Genomic DNA, 21,303 nt, shown 5'->3' with positions numbered 1-21,303 from the left:
TGAATGTAATTCCATGTTTACTGCTAGAAACCAAAGCTTTGTGTGAAATCTTGAATTTATGGGGAGGGAAGGAAGGTAGAAAAGCACGTACATGTCTGTTCTTTCCCTCATCCCTTCTCCACATTCCTGAACTGCAGGAGACTGAGCCCGCTTGAGCTTTGGTGACTCCATCTGGGGAGTGTTCTATTTGATGGTTGATTTTGCTGTGCCAGGTACTTCCTTTCCCATTTGCTATCATTTTGTAACACACATGCTGATCCTTTCCCCTTCCCCTTCTTTTCCCTGGGAAAATTCAATGAATAAAGACTTACTGGTACTGGGGGGAAAAAAAAAACGGGAGGACAAATGAATGGATAGATTAGGTTTAGAGAATATATTCGCAATCCTATATGTATATTAGAACTACCTATGGAGCTTTAAAAAACAGATGCCTTAGTCTGGCTCTAGACTGGTTAAATAAGAATCTTAAATTACATCCTGGGTATCAAAAATTTTTTTACAGTATATTAGTAATACTGGTAAATCATCCCAGGTGGTTTTTGTTATTCAGTGGAGATTGAGAACAACTACTTCAGAAGAACTTTTGCCAAACTGGGTTTTTAGTTTTGCTGTAAATTCTCCTAAAGTTCAAAAAAGCCTTTCAGATGTGATCCAACTAGCTAGTAGAAATGACATACAAATTCATATCTACTATCAGTCTTCTCAGGAAGGGCTATGGCAACAAATCAAGATTTCCTATCCAAACATATTGTTTTCATGAGATGCATTTATTGTCAGAGAAAAAGCAGCTTGTTTATTGAACTTAAGTTCAGTATTCATTCAGCTCATTTGTTCAGTAGGTATTTGAGTGCTCACCGTGTACCAGGTACCATGCTAGGTGATGACTGTACAATAATACAAAAACTGAGACTGTCCTTGCTGTTTTGGGAGTCTTACAGTCTTTATGAGACTTGAGACTGAGTATATGGTTCAATAGTAGTTCATTTCAGCAGTTACCTCCAAAAATAGTTAATTCATTTTGGGTTTGCTGAAAAAAACCTTGTTAATTTTAATATCATAGTTTGTGGATCTATCAAACTATCTGAGGAATGCATAGGCTCAGTGAGTCAGTCACCTGGCAGAATGATTGCTTATGACTAGAAAAAGAATTGGGTATGGCTAAGAGAGATTGAAAAAGAGGAATATCGGGAGAGATTTGAGAAAGAAACATTCAGAGTCATCAGTTATCCATTTGGCAAAGGGACAGATAGGTTGAGATGTATGTTGGTAAAAATGTTGTTAATTGGTAAAATTATTACAAAAGTAAAAAAAGTATTGGTTGATCACTTTTCTTTGCAGCAATGCAAACCTGCCTCTCATCATTTATGGTTCATCTCTGATCTCTGTATGGCTAGTTCTTATCTTTGAGATCTTAAAATAAATGTCACTCTTAATGAACCTTTTTCTCTATACCCAATCTAGAATTTTTAACCATCTATATCCTTTCTGTCACATCAGTCTATTTAAGTTTTGGTTTTCTGATTAATTAGAATGTAAGGAAATGAAGGAGGGGACCCTATTTTGTCTTGTTTACTGTGGTGTTTCTACCCTTTGAATGCTTAGGGCAAATAGAAGAATTCATTGACTGGATACTTTTAAAAAGTCTTAAAAAAAATCACAAGGTGTGTGTATATATACATATATATATATATATATATATGTACATATACACACAGAAAAGTATCTAAAAGTACGGTTTAAAGAATAACTAAAATATCTTTAAAAATCTGGATTTTTGTTAGGTATTTCTTTTAGTTCTGTGAGAAAAAACTGCTGAGATGCTAATGGCACCATCATCTGAAAAAGTTTGGGAACCTCTTGACTATAGTTAATTCATTTTTTATTGATAGTAATTTGGGTTGTTTCTAGTTTTGGCTAGTATAAAAAATAAAAACATTCCTTCCCGTCTCCTGGGACACACGTGCGTTTGTTTCTCTAGGGTATGTATTTTGGATAGGAATTTTGTGGTTATATTTATTTTTTAACATAGATTCAGATTCTCTGTGGTTCAGGTTTTCTGTTTCTTCTATCAGTTTTGCAAAGTTATTTTTCTATAAATTTGTCCATTTTGTCTAAAATTTCAAATTTCTTGATACCAGGTTTTATTAATATCTTTTTTTTTAATTTATTTTATTTATTTATTTTTGTCTCTGTTGGGTCTTCGTTGCTGCGTGAGGGCTTTCTCTAGTTGCGGCGAGCATGGGCTACTCTTCGTTGAGGTGCGCAGGCTTCTCACTGCGGAGCACAGGCTCTAGGCGTGCGGACTTCAGTAGTTGCAGCACGCAGGCTCAGTAGTTGTGGTCCTTATTAGTTATCTATTTTATATATAGTAGTGTGTATATGTCAGTCCCAATCTCCCAATTTATCCCTCCTCTCCCTTACCCCCTGGTAATTATAAGTTTGTTTACTACACCTGTGACTTTTTTTCTGTTGTGTAAATAAGTTCATTTGCACCATTTTTTTAAGATTCCACATATAAGCGATTTCATATGATATTTGTCTTTGTCTGACTTACTCAGTATGACAATCTCTAGGTCCATCCATATTGCTGCAAATGGCATGATTTTGTTATTTTTTATGGCTGAGTAATATTCCATTGTGTATATATATCTCTATATATCTATATCTATCTATCTATTTATCTATCTATATATATATATACACACATACACCACATCTTCTTTATCCATTCTTCTGTTGATGGACATTTAAGTTACTTTCATGTCCTGGCTGCTGTAAATAGTGCTGCAGTGAACATTAGGGTGCGTGTATCTTTTTGAATTATGGTTTTGTCCAGATATGTGCCCAGGAGTGGGATTGCTAGATCACATGGTTGCTCTATTTTTAACTTTTTGCGGAACCTCCATATTGTTCTCCATAGTGGCTGTACCAATTTATTATACATTCCCACCAATAGTGTAGGAGGGTTCCCTTTTCTCCACACCTTCTCCAGCATTTATTGTTTGTAGATTTTTTGATGATGGTCATTCTGACCGGTGTGAAGTGATACTTCATTGTAGTTTTGATTTGCATTTCTCTGATAGTGATGTTGAGCATCTTTTCATTGTGCTTTTTAGGCATCTGTATATCTTCTTTGGAGCAGTGTCTGTTTAGATCATCTGCACATTTTTGGATTGGGTTGTTTGTTTTTTTTGATACTGAGCTGCATGAGTTGTTTGTATATTTTGGAGATTAATCCCTTGTCAGTTACTTTGTTTGCAAATATTTTCTCCCATTATGAGGGTTGTCTTTTTGTTTTGTTTACAGTTTCCTTTGCTGTGAAACAGCTTTTAAGTTTATTTTTTCCATTCTTTTTTTTTTGTAATTAATTAATATTTGGCTGCCTTGTGTCTTTGTTGCTGCGTGTGGTCTTTCTCTAGTTGTGGCAAGCAGGGGCTAATCTTCGTTTTGGTGCACGGGCTTCTCATTGCGGTGGCTTCTCTTGTTGTGGAGCATGGGCTCTAGGCCCACGGGCTTCAGTAGTTGCAGCACGTGGGCTCAGTAGTTGTGGCTCGCAGGCCCTATAGAGTGCAGGCTGAGTAGTTGTGGTGCACGGGCTTAGTTGCCCCGCGGCATGTGGGATCTTCTCAAACCAGGGATAGAACCCGTGTCGCCTGCATTGGCAGGCGGATTCTTAACCACTGTGCCACCAGGGAAGTCCCTATTTTCTCCCTTCTTGAGATGAATGCTTGGCTTACTAAATTTCATCCCTTTTCCTAATAAATGTTAATTTCCTATTAAGTACTGCCCTAGTCCTATCTTAACTGTTACATGGAATTTTGACAGTTTAATTCAAAAATATTTTCTAGTTTCCATTATAATTTCTTCTTTGAACAGTGGATTGGTTATAGAATAGTTTTTTGTTTAACTTCCCAACACATGGAAAACTTATCTTTCCCCCCCCCTTTGAGTTTTAATTTATTTACATTGTGGTTAGAGTATGTGGCTTGTATTATTTCAGTCTTTTGAAATTTGTTAACACTTTATGGGCTAGTTCACCCACCCATTGGTAAACTATGACCTGTAGACCAAATCCAATCATGCTACCATGGCTTCTCTCTTTACTGTGAAGGCAGAGGAACAGATGAGCAGTTGTGATAGAGGCCTTAGAGTCTGTAAACTTAAAAATAAGTACTGTCTGGACCTTTACACGAAAAGTTTGCTGACCTCTGGCCTAGTATAAAATTGCTTTCTTTGAAGGTTCTGTGTGTATTTGAAAAGAATGTATATTGTACTTCAGGTAGTGTTCTACACTCAAGTATAGTCCTCAAGTATGTTGTGTTCTATCTATAGCCTCAGTAAAAGAACAAAAGTTTGTTCTTTTACTAAGAGATGTGTTAAAATTTCCAGTTATGATTCTCAATTTCTTAAATTCTTCTTGTTTTATCACTGTTTGCTCTCTATACATTTAAATTATGTTGTCAGGAACATACTTAAAATGATTTTACTGGTGAATTGAGCCATTTGAGTTGACCTGTCTCTTATGTTAGCCTTGAATTTTGTCTTGTTTGCCAGCTTTCTTTTGGTTAGTGAATTGCATGGTATACCTTTTTCCTTTCATTTTTACTTTTTGCTTTGCTGTTATCCTTATGTTCTGGATTGCTTATGAACAAATATGGTTGGATTTTTCAAAATTAAGCCTAAGAATCTTTATCCTTTAGCTGACTTAGTGACTTAAATGTAATGTAAGTACAGTTGACCGTTGAACAACATGGGTTTGAACTGCATAGGTCCGCTTATGCGTGGATATTTTCAATAGTAAATACTACAGTACTGCACAGTCTGGTTGGTTGAATCCCTGCATGCAGAGGTACCCTGAATTGGGAGTGCTGACTGTAAGTTATATGCAGATTAACCCCTGCATTGTTCAAGGATCAACTGTACTTATAGTTTCATTTAAATCTACCATTTCATCATTTCTTATTTTCCTTCCCACTTTATTTTTCCTTTTTCTTTCTTCTTTTGGATTGGCTAAGTATTTTTCATAATTCCATTCCCCCCATTTTACTAGCTCCAAAGTTATTTATACTATTTTTTTCTCTTGTTACTTATCAAAGTCTGTACTTAATATGATCACCCACTGCCTAATAATTTCAGACCACTTTAAAACTTCGTTCCCCACCAAAAAACTACTAGAGCCCATCAATGAGTTCAGTAAAGTTGCAGGGTACAAAATTAATATCAGAAATCTGTTGCATTTCTCTACACTAACGATGAACTATCAGAAAGGGAAATTATGGAAACAATCCCATTTATAATCGCATTAAAAAGAATAAAATATTTAGAAATAAGCCTACTAAGGAGATAAAAGGCCCGTGCTGTAAGGCAGCAGTCCCCAACCTTTTTGGCACCAGGGACCAGTTTTGTGGTAGACAATTTTCCTCGAACCTGGGCCGGGGGTGGGTTTGGGGATGATTCAAGCCCATTACATTTATTGTGCACTTTATTTCTATTATTATTACATTGTAATATATGATGAAGTAATTATACAACTCACCATAATGCAGAATCAGTGGGAGCTCTGAGCTTATTTTCCTGCAACTAGATGGTCCCATATGGGGGTGATGGGAGACAGTGACACCCGAAGTGTATTGCTTATGTCCAGTCTACCCTTTAAGATGCAACTTGCCACTTGCCACTCACTGACAGGGTTTTGATATGAGTCTGCAAGCAATTGATTTATTATGGCCTCTGTGCAGTCACACCTCTCTGCTAATGATAATCTGTACTTGTAGCCACTCCCGAGTGCTAGCATCACCACCTCAGCCCCACCTTTGATCATCAGGCATTAGATTCTCAAAAGGAGCGGGCAGCCTACATCCCTCACGTGTGTAGTTCACAGTAGGGTTCGTACTCCTGTGAGAATCTAATGCTGCTGCTGATCTGTCAGGAGGTGGAGCTCAGGGGGTAATGTGAGCCATGGGGAGCGGATGTAAATACAGATGAAGCTTTGCTCACTGCCTGCCACTCACCTCCTGCTGTGCGGCCCAGTTGGGGACTGACCCCTGCTATAAGGCACTGGTGAAAGAAATTGAAGAGGATACAAACAGGTGGAAAGGTATACTGTGTTCATGGATTGGAAGAGTCAGTATTGTTAAAATGACCATAGTTCCCAAGGTACTCTAGAGATTCAGTGTGACCCCTATCAAAATACCAAAGATAATTTCCACAGAGTTAACTCGAACAAACAATTTTAAAAATTGTAGGGAAACACAAAAGACCTTGAATAGCCAAAACAATCTTGAGAAAAAACAGAGCTGGAGGTATCACACTCCCTGACTGCAGAGTGTACTACAAAGCTATAGTAATCAAAGCAGCACAAAAATGGACACAGATCAATGGAACAGAATGACGAGCCCAGAAATCAACCCACACACTTATGGTCAGTTAATACGACAAAGCAGGCAAGAATATACAGTGGAGAAAAGACAGTCTCTTTAGTAAGTGGTGCTGGGAAAACTGGACAGCTACATGTAAAGGAATGAAATTAGAACATTCTGTAACACCATGTACAAAAATAAACTCAAAATGGGTTAAAGACCTAAATGTAAGACCAAAAACCATAGAACTCCTAGACAAAACATAGGCAGAACACTCTTTGTTGTAAACTGTAGCAGTATTTCTTTGGGTCTGTCTCCTAAGGCAGAGGAAACAAAAGCAAAAATAAACAAATGGGACCTAATTAAATTTAAAAGCTTTTACACAGCGAAGGAAACCATCAACAAAACAAAAGGACAACCTCTTGAATGGAAGAAAATATTTGCAAGTAATATGACCAATAAGGGGTTAATGTCCAAAATATATAAACAGCTCATACCACTCAACATCAAAAAAAAAAAAAAAAGAAAAAGCAGCCTGATTAAAAAATGGGCAGAAGACCTGAATAGACATTTTTCCAAAGAGGACATACAGATGACCAACAGGCACATGAAAAGATGCTCAACATCGTTAATCATTAGAGAAATGCAAATCAAGACCATAATAAGATATCACCTCGCACCTGTCAGAATGGCTATTATCAAGAAGACCACAAATAATAAGTGTTGGTGAGCATGTGGAGAAAAGGGAGCCCTCTTAACACTGTTAGTGGACATGTAAATTGCTGCAGCCACTTTGGAAAACAGTATGGAGATTCCTCAAAAAAACTAAAAATAGAACTACCATATGATACAGCAGTTCTACTTCTGGGAATATATCTGAAGAAAATGGAAACACTAATTTGGAAAGATACATGCAGCCCAGCATTCATAGCAGCATTATTTACAATTGCTAGAGATATGGAAGCAACCTAAGTGTCCATCAACAGATGAATGGAAAAAGAGGATATAATGTGTGTGTGTGTGTGTGTGTGTGTGTGTGTGTGTGTGTGTGTGTGTGTACACACACACACACACAGGAGTATTACTCAGCCATAAAAAAGAATGAAATTTTGCGATTTTCAACAACGTGGATAGACTTGGAGGGTATTATGCTAAGTGAAGTAGGTCAAACAGAGAAAGACAAAATACTGTATGATATCACTTATATGTGGAATCTAAAAATTAAAACAGACCAGTGAATATAACGAAAAAGAAGCAGACTCACAGGTATAGAGAACAAACTAGTGGTTATCAGTGAGAAGAGGGAAGTGGGGAGAGGTAATTAGGCATAGGGGATTAAGAGGTACAAACTACTAGGTATATAAGAAATAAGCTACAAGGATATGTTGTACAACACAGGGAGTATAACCAATATTTTATAATAACTAAATGGAATATAACCTTTGAAAATTGTGAATCACTGTGTTGTACACCTGAAACAAAATATTGTACATCAACTGTACCTCAGTTAAAAAATTTTTTAAAACTTTATTCCTCTCTCTCCTTTACTCTCCTTGTAATTATAATGTATTTTAATTTTCTGTTTTCTTACCCCTGTTGAATACACTATTACTGATTTTATATAGTGTTTTAGATTTACTTCACTTTTTTTTACTCTTTAAAATTGTTTTTTAATTGAAGTATAGTTGATGTACAATATTGTGTAAGTTAAAGGTGTACAATATAGTGTTTCACAGATTTATTTCACTTTTTTCCCTGCTTTCTGTTTTTTTCCTTCCACCTTCTCAGACCTTCTACCTTGATTCATCTTCCTTGCCTGAAGTTCATTATTTTTAGAATCTTCACTAAACGTCCCCTGGCAGTGAATTTTGTTTTAGTTTGTCTAAAAACATCTCCATTTTGCTTTCATTTTTTGAAATACATTTTTGCTTTTTATAGCATTTTATGTATAGGTTGTCAATTATTTTTTGTTGTTATTAGCACATTGGTTGTACAAGTACATTGCCTTTTTGCCCTTAAGAGTTCAGCAAACATTCTACCTGTTATTCTTTTGAAGGTAACCTGTCTTCATTTTCTGACTGCTTTTTAGGATTACCTCTTTTGATTTGGTTTTCTCAATCTTTGGACTGTGTCTTTCAATCAGTAATCTCACCAAGTAATGCATCTGTTGTGTTCTTGTCTTTCCTTCTGGAACTCTAACATCTGTATGTTAGACTCCCTTATACCATTCATGTCTCTTAACTTACGTATTTCCCTTTTTTGTTTTTAGCTCTAAATGTAAAACAGGCGTTTTCTTTTGAACAGTCTCAGTTTATGAATATTCTCTTTAGTTATGTTAAGCTTCCATTAAAATCCATTCTTTACACTTAAAAAAATTTAAATCTGTTACTCCCCCTTTAAAAAAATTATATTTTGAGATATGAGATTTTTTTGTTTTGTTTTGAGATTCACAGGGAGTTGCCCAAAAAAGTTAGAAGTCCTCTGTATTCTTTACCCCCATTTAAAAATAGTTGTAGCTTGTGTTTCATTCCTTAAATATAGTAAGTAGAGATATTTTGCTTTTGTTAGTGGGTCTTTTCTTTCTCTTTGTTTTTCTGTTGCTCAAGGTGCTTTGTTTCTTTATATATATATGGCTATTTTAAACTATGAACTTCTCATTTTCCTTGAAAATTATTTATGCACATACTTTGTCTAGAATTATGATGCTTTCTTCAGTAAAGGTTTGAATTTCCTTTTGCCAGTGCATACAAGCACTGCCAGGTTGGGACCATTAAATATCCAGAATGAAGTTGTTTCAGACAACCAGATGATGTGCACTTTGTCTAAAAATCCACATCGGGTGCTTTATGACGGCTACTTCTAAGGATTCTTCCCTCTCCTCTTCCACAGCATTATTGTAACTTTCTTTTAGTCCTGTAGAATTGGTAGAGGAGCAGGTTACTCTTATTACATCCTTACATTAAGCTTATAGCTCCTTTAGATCTCTGCCTTACGGTGGCATAGTTATGTGAAACCATCATCATAATCAAAATAATGAACATATTTGTCATCCCCAAAAGTTTCACCTTCATATATGAAAGCTGTTTTTGCTGTGTAACCAATTCTAGGCTGACAGTTTTCTTTCAGTACTTTAAAGATGTTGCTCTACTCTATCGTGGCTTGCATTGTTTCCATTGAGAAGTCTACTGTTCTGTCTTTATTCCTCTGTTCTAATGTATCTTTTTCCCTCTAGGAACTTAAAAATTTTTTTTTCTTTATTATTGGCTTTAAGCAGTTTGGAAATAATATACCATTGTGTAATTTTTTTAATGTTTCCTGTGCTTGGAGGATGTTGAGCTTCTTAGATCTATATAGGTTTTATAGTTTTCATCAAATTTGGGAAATTTTACTCCATTGTTATAATTTCTTCCAATATTTTTTCCCTGTTCCCTCTCCCTTCCCATTTGGGGATGCCACTCATACATATATTAGTGTTATTACAGTTGTCCTAAAACTCACTGTTCCTCTTTTGTCCCCTCCCCCAGTTTTTTTCTCTGTTTGATTTCAGATGGGATTAATAGCAGATTAGATGTTACAGAAGAAAAGATTAGTGAATTTGAAGAAAGGCAGCAATATAAAGTAGCAGCCTGTTCTACTAATGAAGTCTTAAGTAACTGAAACATCAGTTGATGTCACTGTGTTCCTTTTGGGATTTAATTAAAGTTGGCTTTTGTTTCTTGTTCTGTTTATGTGAGAATCCTGATATCTTCCTGAAGCTTTCTTGAGATTTCTACCCTTTTGGTTCTCATCATGGTTGCTCAGAGTGTGTGCTCTCTGCAGCTCTTGCTGAACATTTATGGCATAATCATCTCCCTTTCATATATTGTCTTGAATGAGGAACATAGATAGCCTCATTTAAAAATTCTCAAAAACACTCTTATGAGGTCTTTACATACATTGTAGGCTTTTTGTTGTTGTTGAAGGATTGAAGTTTTTTATTTTAACAGTGCAAATCATTTAAAATTATTGCCAAAAATAGTGGTGATAACTGGCTTTAAGCTCTTACTGTGCTTTAGTGAGCAAAGTACTATGTTGATTAAGTGCTTTGTGTTGTTTTGATCAATTTAATTTTTGGAGTAGTCCTGTAAGATAAATGCGATGAATATTACACATTTTTATGAAGAACTGAGACACAGAAAGTTGTCCAAGTCATCTATTACTGTGCAGACAATAATAGTACCTAGTCATTAAGTCTTTCTAAAGACTTAATGAGAGAATCCATGTCAGATACTTCACAAAGTGCCTGAAAACAGAGTAAGTTCTCAAAACAGGCTAATTGTTGTCATTTCTAGATTGATAAATACTGAGATAAAATATGATGTTCGGAATTTTTTAAGAGTAATCTTGACGATAGAGTAGGTGGGTATATTGACAAATTGGCTATAAATGGATGCTCTTTGCAAGTGGATGATAGGTTCAGTGGGGTTGAATCTGTAGTTTATTATATGCTTGAAATTTTATGTAATTCGTATTTATGAAATTTTATGGAATAACTGAATTAAGAAAGAAACTGAGTCAGAATTACTACATATCAGCTTTAAAAAATGTTTCCCTAGATAGTCAATTTGGATACAAACTAAGATAATATATTTCCCTAGAAGTGCCAGAGTAAAATCTTATCAATTGTTAAACACTCTGGCAGTTACTAAGAATAATACTGTAATTACTTGGCAAATAGAGTAGCATCCTTGTACAACTCAGAACCTAATAAGACTCTAAATGTGCATTTAAAAGTTACAGTTTGCAGTTAATAGCTAAGTGATTTTCAACCTGAAAAAAAAAATCCTTTTATTCATTTCCCATACTTATGAGAGCCCTCTCTTCAAAAACTTCTTAGCAAACTGCATTAAATAATAATTTATTTCTCAATAAATTACACACACACACACACACACACACACACACACACACACACGCATGATTCTCTCCAAAACATGATAATCAGTGGTATGTATATTATCCTGGGTTTCTATAATTCTAGCCAGAAGCACAGAAAGTCTTACTTATAAGGCCCATCATAAGTAAATCATGGGCGTGCATAATTTTTACCTAGACATTTTGAAATACTGAAAATAGCTCAGTGTGGCTAAGACTTCCATGTTAAGAATCACTGCTTCATATGCAGGATTAAAATCTAAGAAATTCCTTGATATATTTACATCTTAACAAATTTATGCTTAATCCATTTATTGGTTATTCTTTCCCCCCATTTCTGAGGTATTTCAACTATTACTTTGATGAGTTCAAAAAAGAAAATTCAGTGTTAGTTTATTCTTTTAGCTAAGAGACTCAGAAGTAGCTTGTAGCCAAAACTACTTCCATATTGTTCTTTTGTTTTTTAAGCTCTAGTTAGTATCTTTCTTCTAATAATACAGTTGAAGTTTATTCAAGTGAAAAGAAACAAGCCTGATTGTCACTGTTTTATCAATCTCTTGATGGTTCACTATTATTTATTATCTGAGTCCAACTTCAGCAAAATGTACAGTGCTCTTTAACATTTGTACCTCCCCGTCTCTTCCAGCTTTGTCTTCTTTTCCTTAGCCCTGAAAATGACAGGTGGCCTCAGAACTGTGTACTTTTGTACATTCAGATTTTTTCCCCCAGTGAAAGCTCTTACCTTCCTCCCAAGTTTGTTTACCTAGAAAGCTCTTACTCATCCTTTAACATCCAATGCAGATGTCAACTCCTGTATGAGGGGAGGAAAGGACAGACACATAATTTCACCTAGGTGTATCATGGTGTGTTTGCTTGCTACTTGTTCATATGAATACAACAAGACATTTCTAGAAACAGGATTCTGAAACATTTATTTTGAGTTGAGAAAAGAAATAAAATTGTGCAGGGTTAAATTTTGTGAATTAAAATTTTATGAGTTATGATACTAGTTGAACTTTCTGCCAAATGCCTTCTTATTTGCAGACATAATTACACTCTGGGTCAGAAGATCTTTTCTTCCTCACAATGTAAAGCTTATGTCAAAAGGGTTAGCATGGTAATCTCATATTCCTGCTTCATCTGTACAGATTTAAACAAAGTATTTCATTTTGGACACAGAGAAATTATGGTATAGGAAATAAATAAAATGTTGTTCCTTCAGTGTTTCTTCAATGAAGAAATAGTCTTTGCTCACCTATGTAACAGCAGAACCCCTTTTAAAAGCCTTTTAAATTAAAATACTCACATGCTTTTGTGCTGTTTAATTAATATATCATACAAGTTATAATGTGCTAGACTTTACATTGTAGACAGTTTTTTTTTGCTTTAAAAATATTCTTAAAAACGTAAAATGATTTGTTTTGTTATGTGTATTTTACTACAATAAAAAATTCTTAGTACACAAAATAAAATCCTCATTAGCCAGCTGTTCTCTATAACAGCAATCCCCCTGTTGCTCTAAACTTTGCCTTCTAATTCTCTCAATTTTTCTTTTACTTCTTGATCCCCTCCATTCAGCAGACTTTCCTTTTGTTAACAACTTCATAGCCTTTCCTCCTATATTTACCTTAACTGAGACCTTCACTGAAGGCCCAAACATCTAGATGCTTATAGCCTTCCTCTTCATCTCAATTTCTGCTTTTACTTTAATGATTTGTGTCCACATAGACAATTATAACTTTGTCAGTACCTTGAACTTCTCATTTCCGGTGATCTTTTCTTGACTCTGCCTTAGCTAGGCATTCAGTTTTTAGGTTATACCATGGATGTTACTTTATATGGCTCCAGTTAAACTTTCAAATCACCAAAGATGCTGATCTCTGTGACAGAGTCCATTGTTCAAGTTTGTTTATTCAGCTATACCAATTAGTACCATAGCCTGATAGCTCATCTGAGCTACTGTCTTAGAGTTCTAGCTAGTCTTCCCCATCTCTCTTCTTCAGATCTTTTATATTTCTGTCTGATGATTTTCCTGGAATATAAGTCTGATTATTACATCTTGGTTGGAATTCTTCAAGGGTTTCCTATTACTGAAAAACAAAAATCCATGTTTGAAGAGCATGGTATACCCAGCTCTTCACAATCTGGTTCTGGATTTTATTATTGTCTCACATTCTGATCTTTGCACGGCTTTCTCTAGGTATGTTGAAGTATTTGTTGTTCTCCAAATATGCCTCTGCAGTTAGCATAGGATAATTCTGTTCTGACTTCTCTGTGAAGCATTCCTTGGTGTTGAGGCAGATTTAGACACTGTGTTCTTTTTTTTTAATACATCTTTATTGGCGTATAATTGCTTTACAGTGTTGTGTTAGTTTCTGCTGTACAACAAAGTGAATCAGCCATATGTATACATATATCTCCATATCCCCTGCCTCTTGAGCCTCCCTCCCAACCTCCCTATCCCACCCCTCTAGGTTGTCACAAAGCGCCAAGCTGATCTCCCTGTGTTATGTGGCTGCTTCCCACTAGCTATCTGTTTTACATTTGGTAGTGTATATATGCCCATGCCACTCTCTCACTTCGTTCCAGCTTACCCTTCCCCGTCTCTGTGTCCTCAAGTCCCTTCTCTACGTTTGCATCTTTATTCCTCTCCTGCCCCTAGGATCATCAGTATCGTTTTTCTAGATTCCATATATATGCGTTAGCATACGGTATTTGTTTTTCTCTTTCTGACTTACTTCACTCTGTATGACAGACTCTGGGTCCATCCACCTCACTACAAATAACTCAATTTCATTCCTTTTTATGGCTGAGTAATATTCCATTGTATATATGTGCCACATCTTCTTTATCCATTCATCTGTTGATGGACACTTAGGTTACTTCCATGTCCTGACTATTGTAAATAGGGCTGTAATGAACATTGTGGTACATGACTCTTTTTGAATTATGGTTCTCTCAGGGTATATGCCCAGTAGTGGGATTGCTGGGTCATATGGTAGTTCTGTTTTCAGTTGTTTAAGGAATCTCCATACTGTTCTCCATAGTGGCTGTATCCATTTACGTTCCCACCAACGGTGCAGGAAGGTTCCCTTTTCTCCACACCCTCTCCAGCATTTATCATTTGTAGATTTTTTGGTGATGGCCCTTCTGACCTGTGTGAGGTGATACCTCATTGTGGTGTTAATTTGCATTTCTCTAATGATTAGTGATGTTAAGCATCTTTTCATGTGTTTGTTGGCAATCTGTATGTCTTCCTTGGAGAAATGTCTATTTAGGTCTTCTGCCCATTTTTGGATTGGGTTGTTTGTTTTTTTGATACTGAGATGCATGAGCTGCTTATATATTCTGGAGATTAATCCTTTGTCAGTTGCTTCATTTGAAAATATTTTATTCTATTCTGAGGGTTGTTTTTTCATCTTGTTTATGGTTTCCTTTGCTGTGCAAAAGCTCTGAAGTTTCATTAGGTCCCATTTGTTTATTTTTGTTTTTATGTCCATTTCTCTAGGAGGTGGGTGAAAAAGGATCTTGCTGTGATTTATGTCATAGAGTGTTCTGCCTATGTTTTCCTTTAAGAGTTTTATAATGTCTGGTCTTAAATTTAGGTCTTTAATCCATTTTGGGTTTATTTTTGTGTATGGTGTTAGGGAATGTTCTAATTTCATTCTTTTACATGTAGCTGTCCAGTTTTCCCAGCACCACTTATTGAAGAGACTGTCTTTTATCCATTGTATACTCCTGCCTCCTTTATCAAAAGTAAGGTGACCATATGTGCATGGGTTTATCTCTGGGCTTTCTATCCTGTTCCATTGATCTATATTTCTGTTTTTGTGCCAGTACCATACTGTCTTGATTACTGTAGCTTTGTAGTATAGTCTGAAGTCAGGGAGCCTGATTTCTCCAGCTCTGTTTTTCTTTCTCAAGATTGCTTTTGCTCTTCGGGGTCTTTTGTGTTTTCATACAAATTGTAAAAAATTTTTGTTCTAGTTCTGTGAAAAATGCCATTGCTAATTTGATAGGGATCACATTGAATCTGTAGGTTGTTTTGGGTGTATAGTCATGGTATATCTCTCCATCTCTTTGTATTGTCTTTGATTTCTTTCATCATAGACACTGTGTTCTTATTGCAGACTATGTACGCCTCCAGTATAGCTCATTTCACAGTGTAGTATCATTTCATATTTGTGCCTATTTATTATGAAAATATAAACAATAATGGATTTTATTTTACCCATGTATCCCTAGCGTATAGAAGAAACCCTAAAATACTTGTTGACTTAATGAGCAATTTACACAGAGGTAACAAAACTAGCAAAGAAAACCATTCTGCCTTCCTAGCAAACAAAGAACTGTAGTCTTGTACTGTCTAATTTTCACTATTATAATATTAGCAAATCTTAACATATACCACTTTGCGGACAAAGTTAAAATAAAACTCTGGTGTTGGTCATATTTTTAATTGATATAACCCTTTTGGAAAAGTTTGACAATATTTACAGTCTAGAACTGAAAAATTATTTCAAGGGTGATTGCAACAACAAGATAAAGAATAAAGTCAAATGCAGAGTTGCACATACATTGTGACTGAAAAGACTAAGGAACTAGATATTACAATAGTAGCAGTGATTTTATGTTGTTGGAACTGTGGGTGGTTTTCCCACCTTTGAAAGTATTTTGTATAATGTGGTTGTATTCTATGATTTAAAATGTATACAGCTTACACCAGGTTTTTATAAAAATGCAATCCTGAATCAAAACTCTAATTTAAGAGCACTTGAACAGTTTTGAGTAATTTTTTTTGTCTTAATAGTGCCTTCACAGTGTCAGGTTAAGAGGGAAAGGGGATTGGTAGTTAAAAGTTGCTGGTAACGTAGAGGGTGTGTGGCCAGCATAGAGTGTTGATCATTTAAGTAAGGTTTCAAGATTGACTCATGCAGCAGTTTTTCATTTGCAAATCGTATATTTTCCCTTTTAAATGTAATTTTTGTTTTTGTTTTAAAGGTATCAATTTTTAGAAGAAGCTTTTCAAAACCAGAAAGGTGCAATTGAGAATCTACTGGCTAAGCTTCTTGAGAAGAAGAATTATGTTCATTTTGCAGCTACTCAGGTGCAGAATAGGTAAGTATGTTTCCTTAAAACTATAATTTCAGTTTAAGGATTATTAAACACGATGGGTCCAGTTTAAATTGTTTTCCTTCTATATTATATTAAGCATATATAGAAAACATTGTTTTGGAGGGGTAAATGGTATGTTTGAGTTTGGATTATGATAATTGTTAATTAAAGAGAATTTAATTGCTTCAAATTTTGAATACTCTTTTAGGATACATCTTTGACTATTTTATAATTAATATGGCTCTAGCCTTTGTCAGCCTTAGTTAAATGTAGAAAAACCAATTAATGTGTAGAGAGTTGAATTATAAAATTTTAACTGGAGACTGTGTGGAAGACAGGAGAGAGTATGAACGGTGGTGGACAAATTAATTTTCCATCTGTAAAACAAGCATTAAAAACAGTACTTATCTTAGTGGTATTATTATGAGAACACAGTTTCTGGCATATAGTAAACGCTCAAATTGTAGCTGTTGTTATTTTTATCAATAACACTGTCAGTTTTTAAAAATCCTATTTTCGTTCATTTCTCAATAAACTAAATTTATTGATAAAGCAAGGGGGACTGGGACTTCCCTGGCTGTCCAGTGGTTAAGACTGCATGCTTCCACTTCAGGGGGCACGGGTTCAATCCCTGGTTGGGGAACTAAGATCCTTCATGCCACAAAGTGGGACTAAGTTCCATAGTGAGTAGGTTAAGAAGATTAGGACTCTTAAAGGAGTCCTTAAAGACAAACACTTGGAGCTGGCATAATTAAAACCCATATGTTCCTAGAGGTATGAATAGGGTTGATATGTGTTTATTCTTCAGATTCACAAATATTGAGACTTCTAGAATACTAAAATTAATTTATGATGATTTAAAATGACACATAATAAATACTCAAAAAGTATTGAAGATGAATGAATAGTACATTGTATATTATTGATACATTATAAAATAGTACATAAGATATTAGTAAGAATTTAGTAATATCACATTAAAAAGTGATACCAAAGGAAAATAAAGGCTCCTCAGAGGTTGTAGATAATATAAATATATAGTTATTCAGTAGTCATGGTTAGTTCTCGTGGATATGTCAGGATGTTTTTTATATTGCTGATATATTATAGATGATATTGGAGGGGATAACTGTCTTCTCATAAATTACAGATGGATGTCCTTTCCAGAGAAAGGATAGTGAGATAATTCATATGGCAATCCCATATTTTTATACGTATATTTTGTATATATGTTCCTGAATCTGTGTAGAGAAGTGAAGTTTACAAGATTGCGTAGGGTTGGGGAGATTATTTCATCTCCAGAAAGCTTAAAAAAAAAAAAAGTATTAAAGTAATAAAATGTCTATACTTCTCCTGTTAGATTCTTCGATGACCTTTCTCCATTTTTTAATGTACATTCATTTTTTTTTGCTGCCTTCACAATTGAGCATATATTTAAGCATGCTTAAATTCAGGGGAGTTTGCTTTCAGCATGCTTAATGGTTTCAACCTTTGGCTGAATCGTTTTAAGGTCATGTGTTCTTACCACTAGTGATCAGCATTCTCATTTTTAAAAATGTCTTCCACTCATTTTAATAAGATAAGGACAAAATTGAATAAAATTTTTAAATCAGTGCCTGAAGTACAAAGGAGAGAAAACTACATTTTTGACCCGGTGTATTCAAGTTATTCAAATTTGAATTTGGTAAATGAAAGGCAGTTTTAGCAGTTGAAAGTGTCAGTTATAGTTTGTACAGAAGTAGAATATATAAAAGTTTAAAGTTACCATCTTATGATTGATTGTTAACATTTTATGTATTTATATTAGTAGAATTCTTCTCTTCCTATTTTATAAATAGCAAGGTATTGGCTATTTCATATTTACAACCAAAACTTTCATAACTACATGGGAGCTTATACCTGTTTCTAAAACATCTAACAGCTGTTTTTTAAAAAGGAATGAAAATGTTTTATTCCCTTAACCGTATACAGTAGGAAATAATTTTGAGAAGAACCTGTGGAAGGGGTATATCTGAATTCACATTTGAAGTAGTTTTAGTGAAACTAAATGCGTCTAAGCTTCCTCTTGTTTCAAAAGATAATAGTAGTATTGGTTGCAACATTTTTTTTTGCACATTGGTTCTGTTTAATCTTAATGCTTCTCAAGAACAATGTGCCATATTTTACACTAACCAGCAATCACTGATGTCAGTTGTTTATCACATCCACGTCATAGAAACTAAAGGAGATTGCCATCTAGATTAATAAACTGTCCTTTATGAACTTAATTTAAAATTAATAAATATTTAATCCATTCTTTGTCTACATACATAACTTGTTTGGACCAAATTGAGTGGTCAGGTCTGCCAAAACATAAGTTGTACATTTGACAAAGGTTTAATTTTAGTTACTCGGTTAAGTGCCCAGTTGGATGAATTTCTGTAACAGTTGGTAATTCAGAGACATAGGATAAGTCTATAACCTAATGATGCATTTCTCTTATTCAGGATAAAAGAAGTAAATGAGACTAACAAACGAGTAGAACAGGAAATTAAAGTGGCCATTTTCACCCTTATCAATGAAATTAATAAGAAAGGAAAATCTCTGTTACAGCAGCTAGAGGTATGGTTCAAAGCCAAAATAAAACAAAAACTGCTTCTCTTGCTCTTTAGCTGTTTTTTAATGTTTATTGAAAGCTCTTTTAGATTGGTTGGGGGTGGGTATGAAAGTAAAGTCAATTAAAAAAATTTTTTTGTGTGTTTTTTGTTGGAAAATAGGCCTTTTTCAAGTTAGTTACTTTGCAGCCCAATTTAACACTTTAGATGTATCGGTTAGGAGATAGTGTTGTTCTCTTAGGAATGAAAGAATTATTACTAAAATGTGATATAAATGAAGACAAAGCTGACCTGCCACATTCCCTCTTCTCCTCCCCACAAGATAGGTCCTCAATTTAACTTTTACATATGAATGTATATTGGGAGTCTTACTGACTAATGTGTGTTCTTCACTTTATTTTTTAAATGTTCCATAGTTTTGCTAAAAATGCTGCTCATTTTGAAACTTAAACTTTAAATTTACTCATAATTTTGTTATATTAGGTCTTTGTGTTGTATATTGAGAGTAATATGTGAATGTAAATTTCTAGATGAGAATCCAGTCAATTTGTGAAATCTAAATTAAGTTCTAGTCAAAGACTCTACTGATCATAGTTGGCTGGTTCTCAAAATTTTGTGCTTTTAAGTTGGCTTAGATGATACCGGGTTATGTTTAAAGCACCATTGAATAGTAACAATTTAAATTACATGAATATTTGATTATTTAACTTTTAATTACTATTAACCTCAAATTTTTCATAGTAGATTTTTTTCTGTTCCCTTCCTTCATAGAAAATTGTTGAAATACTAGACACAGTTACATATAAATAAAATAAATGTCAACAGAGAATTATTTCTGAATTTCTGTCTTTTGAAATACATCTTGCCGTTGAGACACAATTGTGAAATTAAAAATACTCTCACACATATTGTTAAATTTTGAGATCTCTTGCAACTGTTGTATATCCAGCTGAGTTGCAGTTAACCCTAATAGATTTTTGTTTTCAGAAGGACCTTGTAAATGGAGAGCATGAGCAAGCAATTATTTTTGATACCTTTTAACTTACAGTAAATACATTTTAATTATAAGTCTAAAGTAATGTTCTGAAACCATTTCAAGAACTTTTGAATTAAAAAGATACCTCTTAATGCTAAAATATACACAAATACCTACTGATAAATCTGCCACATATTTCTAACATACTAATGATTTAAGCAGTAGATGTTTTCTAGCGCACTGTGTTTCTAAACTTTGTAAGATAGAGGTTTTCCTGTAAGCTTTATAAAAGGGATGATTTCCAGGGAAGTTGTAAATGAAACTTCTGTCATTTGAATCTTTTCATCCATTGATTTACATTATAAAATGAGTAACTTATTTCCTTAGGGAAAAAATTGTTCAGTAAACCCAGTTGAGTCATTTTTGTAAGAAAGTGGTTAAGAACGAAGAGGCAAGTTGTACAGTATGCTGAATGTCAAAGGACATAGGACATCACCTGTCCCTTCTGGGAATTTTTGTTCCCAGAAAGCAGTTTATTTTTCCTTTGCAGCACTTTCCTCAAATTGGTCTTTCCTTCCACCCTCACTTACTCCCTTGTTCTTTATGAACTTTTGTCATATAAGAAGCTTCCCTAGTTCTACTCTTAGAGCTCTGGAATTCGTCTTTCTCCTTTTGCCTTACATGTTGAAAATAAGAGATTTTAATTTCAGCCTCATGCCATGCACCACAAAATTTTCTTTGGCCTGAGAAGTGTGTTAAGATTACATAAAATTATTTCTAATGTCATATGTCAGAGACTCTATATATTAGATTAGCCTAATAAACACTGTTTTTAACAAAGGCTCTTCATCTTCTGAAGGAAAGGGGAGATATCACTAACATTAATTTCTGTATGTGGAATGTCTATTTTGGACTATAGAACTAAGTTTTGGTCCCACTTTTGTTAGTGACTTTTTCCTTGATCATAGACTCATTAAATAATGAGGAGCTTATTAAGTTATCCCATTTTAAAAAAGAAATACAGGTATTATGTTCACTGGCAATAGAAATTATGAGTTGATTTTTTTATACAGAATTCTAAAGTGAACCTCTTGTTCTGTTTCAGAATGTTACAAAAGAAAGACAGATGAAGTTACTACAGCAACAGAATGACATCACAGGCCTTTCCCGGCAGGTGAAGCATGTTATGAACTTTACAAACTGGGCAATTGCTAGTGGTAGCAGCACGGCACTACTGTACAGCAAGCGACTGGTGAGACACATAGTATCTTATTTTTCTTTAAATTGACTTTATTAAGATATTATTTACATTCAGTGACCTGCATCTGTTTAAGGTATAGATTTT

General features: G+C 34.6%; 1 protein-coding gene across 4 annotated transcripts in view; it reads left to right on the top strand.

Moving 5' to 3' along the window:
• The window catches only part of TRIM33 (tripartite motif containing 33), a 138,471-nt gene that overhangs the window by 85,602 nt on the left and 31,566 nt on the right, over positions 1 to 21,303 (top strand). For 3 of the 4 annotated variants that reach the window (XM_079939350.1, XM_079939351.1, XM_079939349.1), the window contains exons 5-7: positions 16,275 to 16,391; positions 18,875 to 18,989; positions 21,064 to 21,210. In XM_079939350.1, the coding sequence (XP_079795476.1) occupies positions 16,275 to 16,391; positions 18,875 to 18,989; positions 21,064 to 21,210 (379 nt within the window). The remainder of the gene's footprint in view (positions 1 to 16,274; positions 16,392 to 18,874; positions 18,990 to 21,063; positions 21,211 to 21,303) is intronic. The other variant, XM_079939352.1, reaches the window with a different exon arrangement.

Source organism: Stenella coeruleoalba (genome assembly GCF_951394435.1).
Source record: "Stenella coeruleoalba genome assembly, chromosome: 1".
Classification (NCBI taxonomy): Eukaryota; Metazoa; Chordata; class Mammalia; order Artiodactyla; family Delphinidae; genus Stenella; species Stenella coeruleoalba.
The sequence above is the reverse complement of the archived record's forward strand: the minus strand, read 5'-3'. Positions and strand labels throughout refer to the sequence as shown.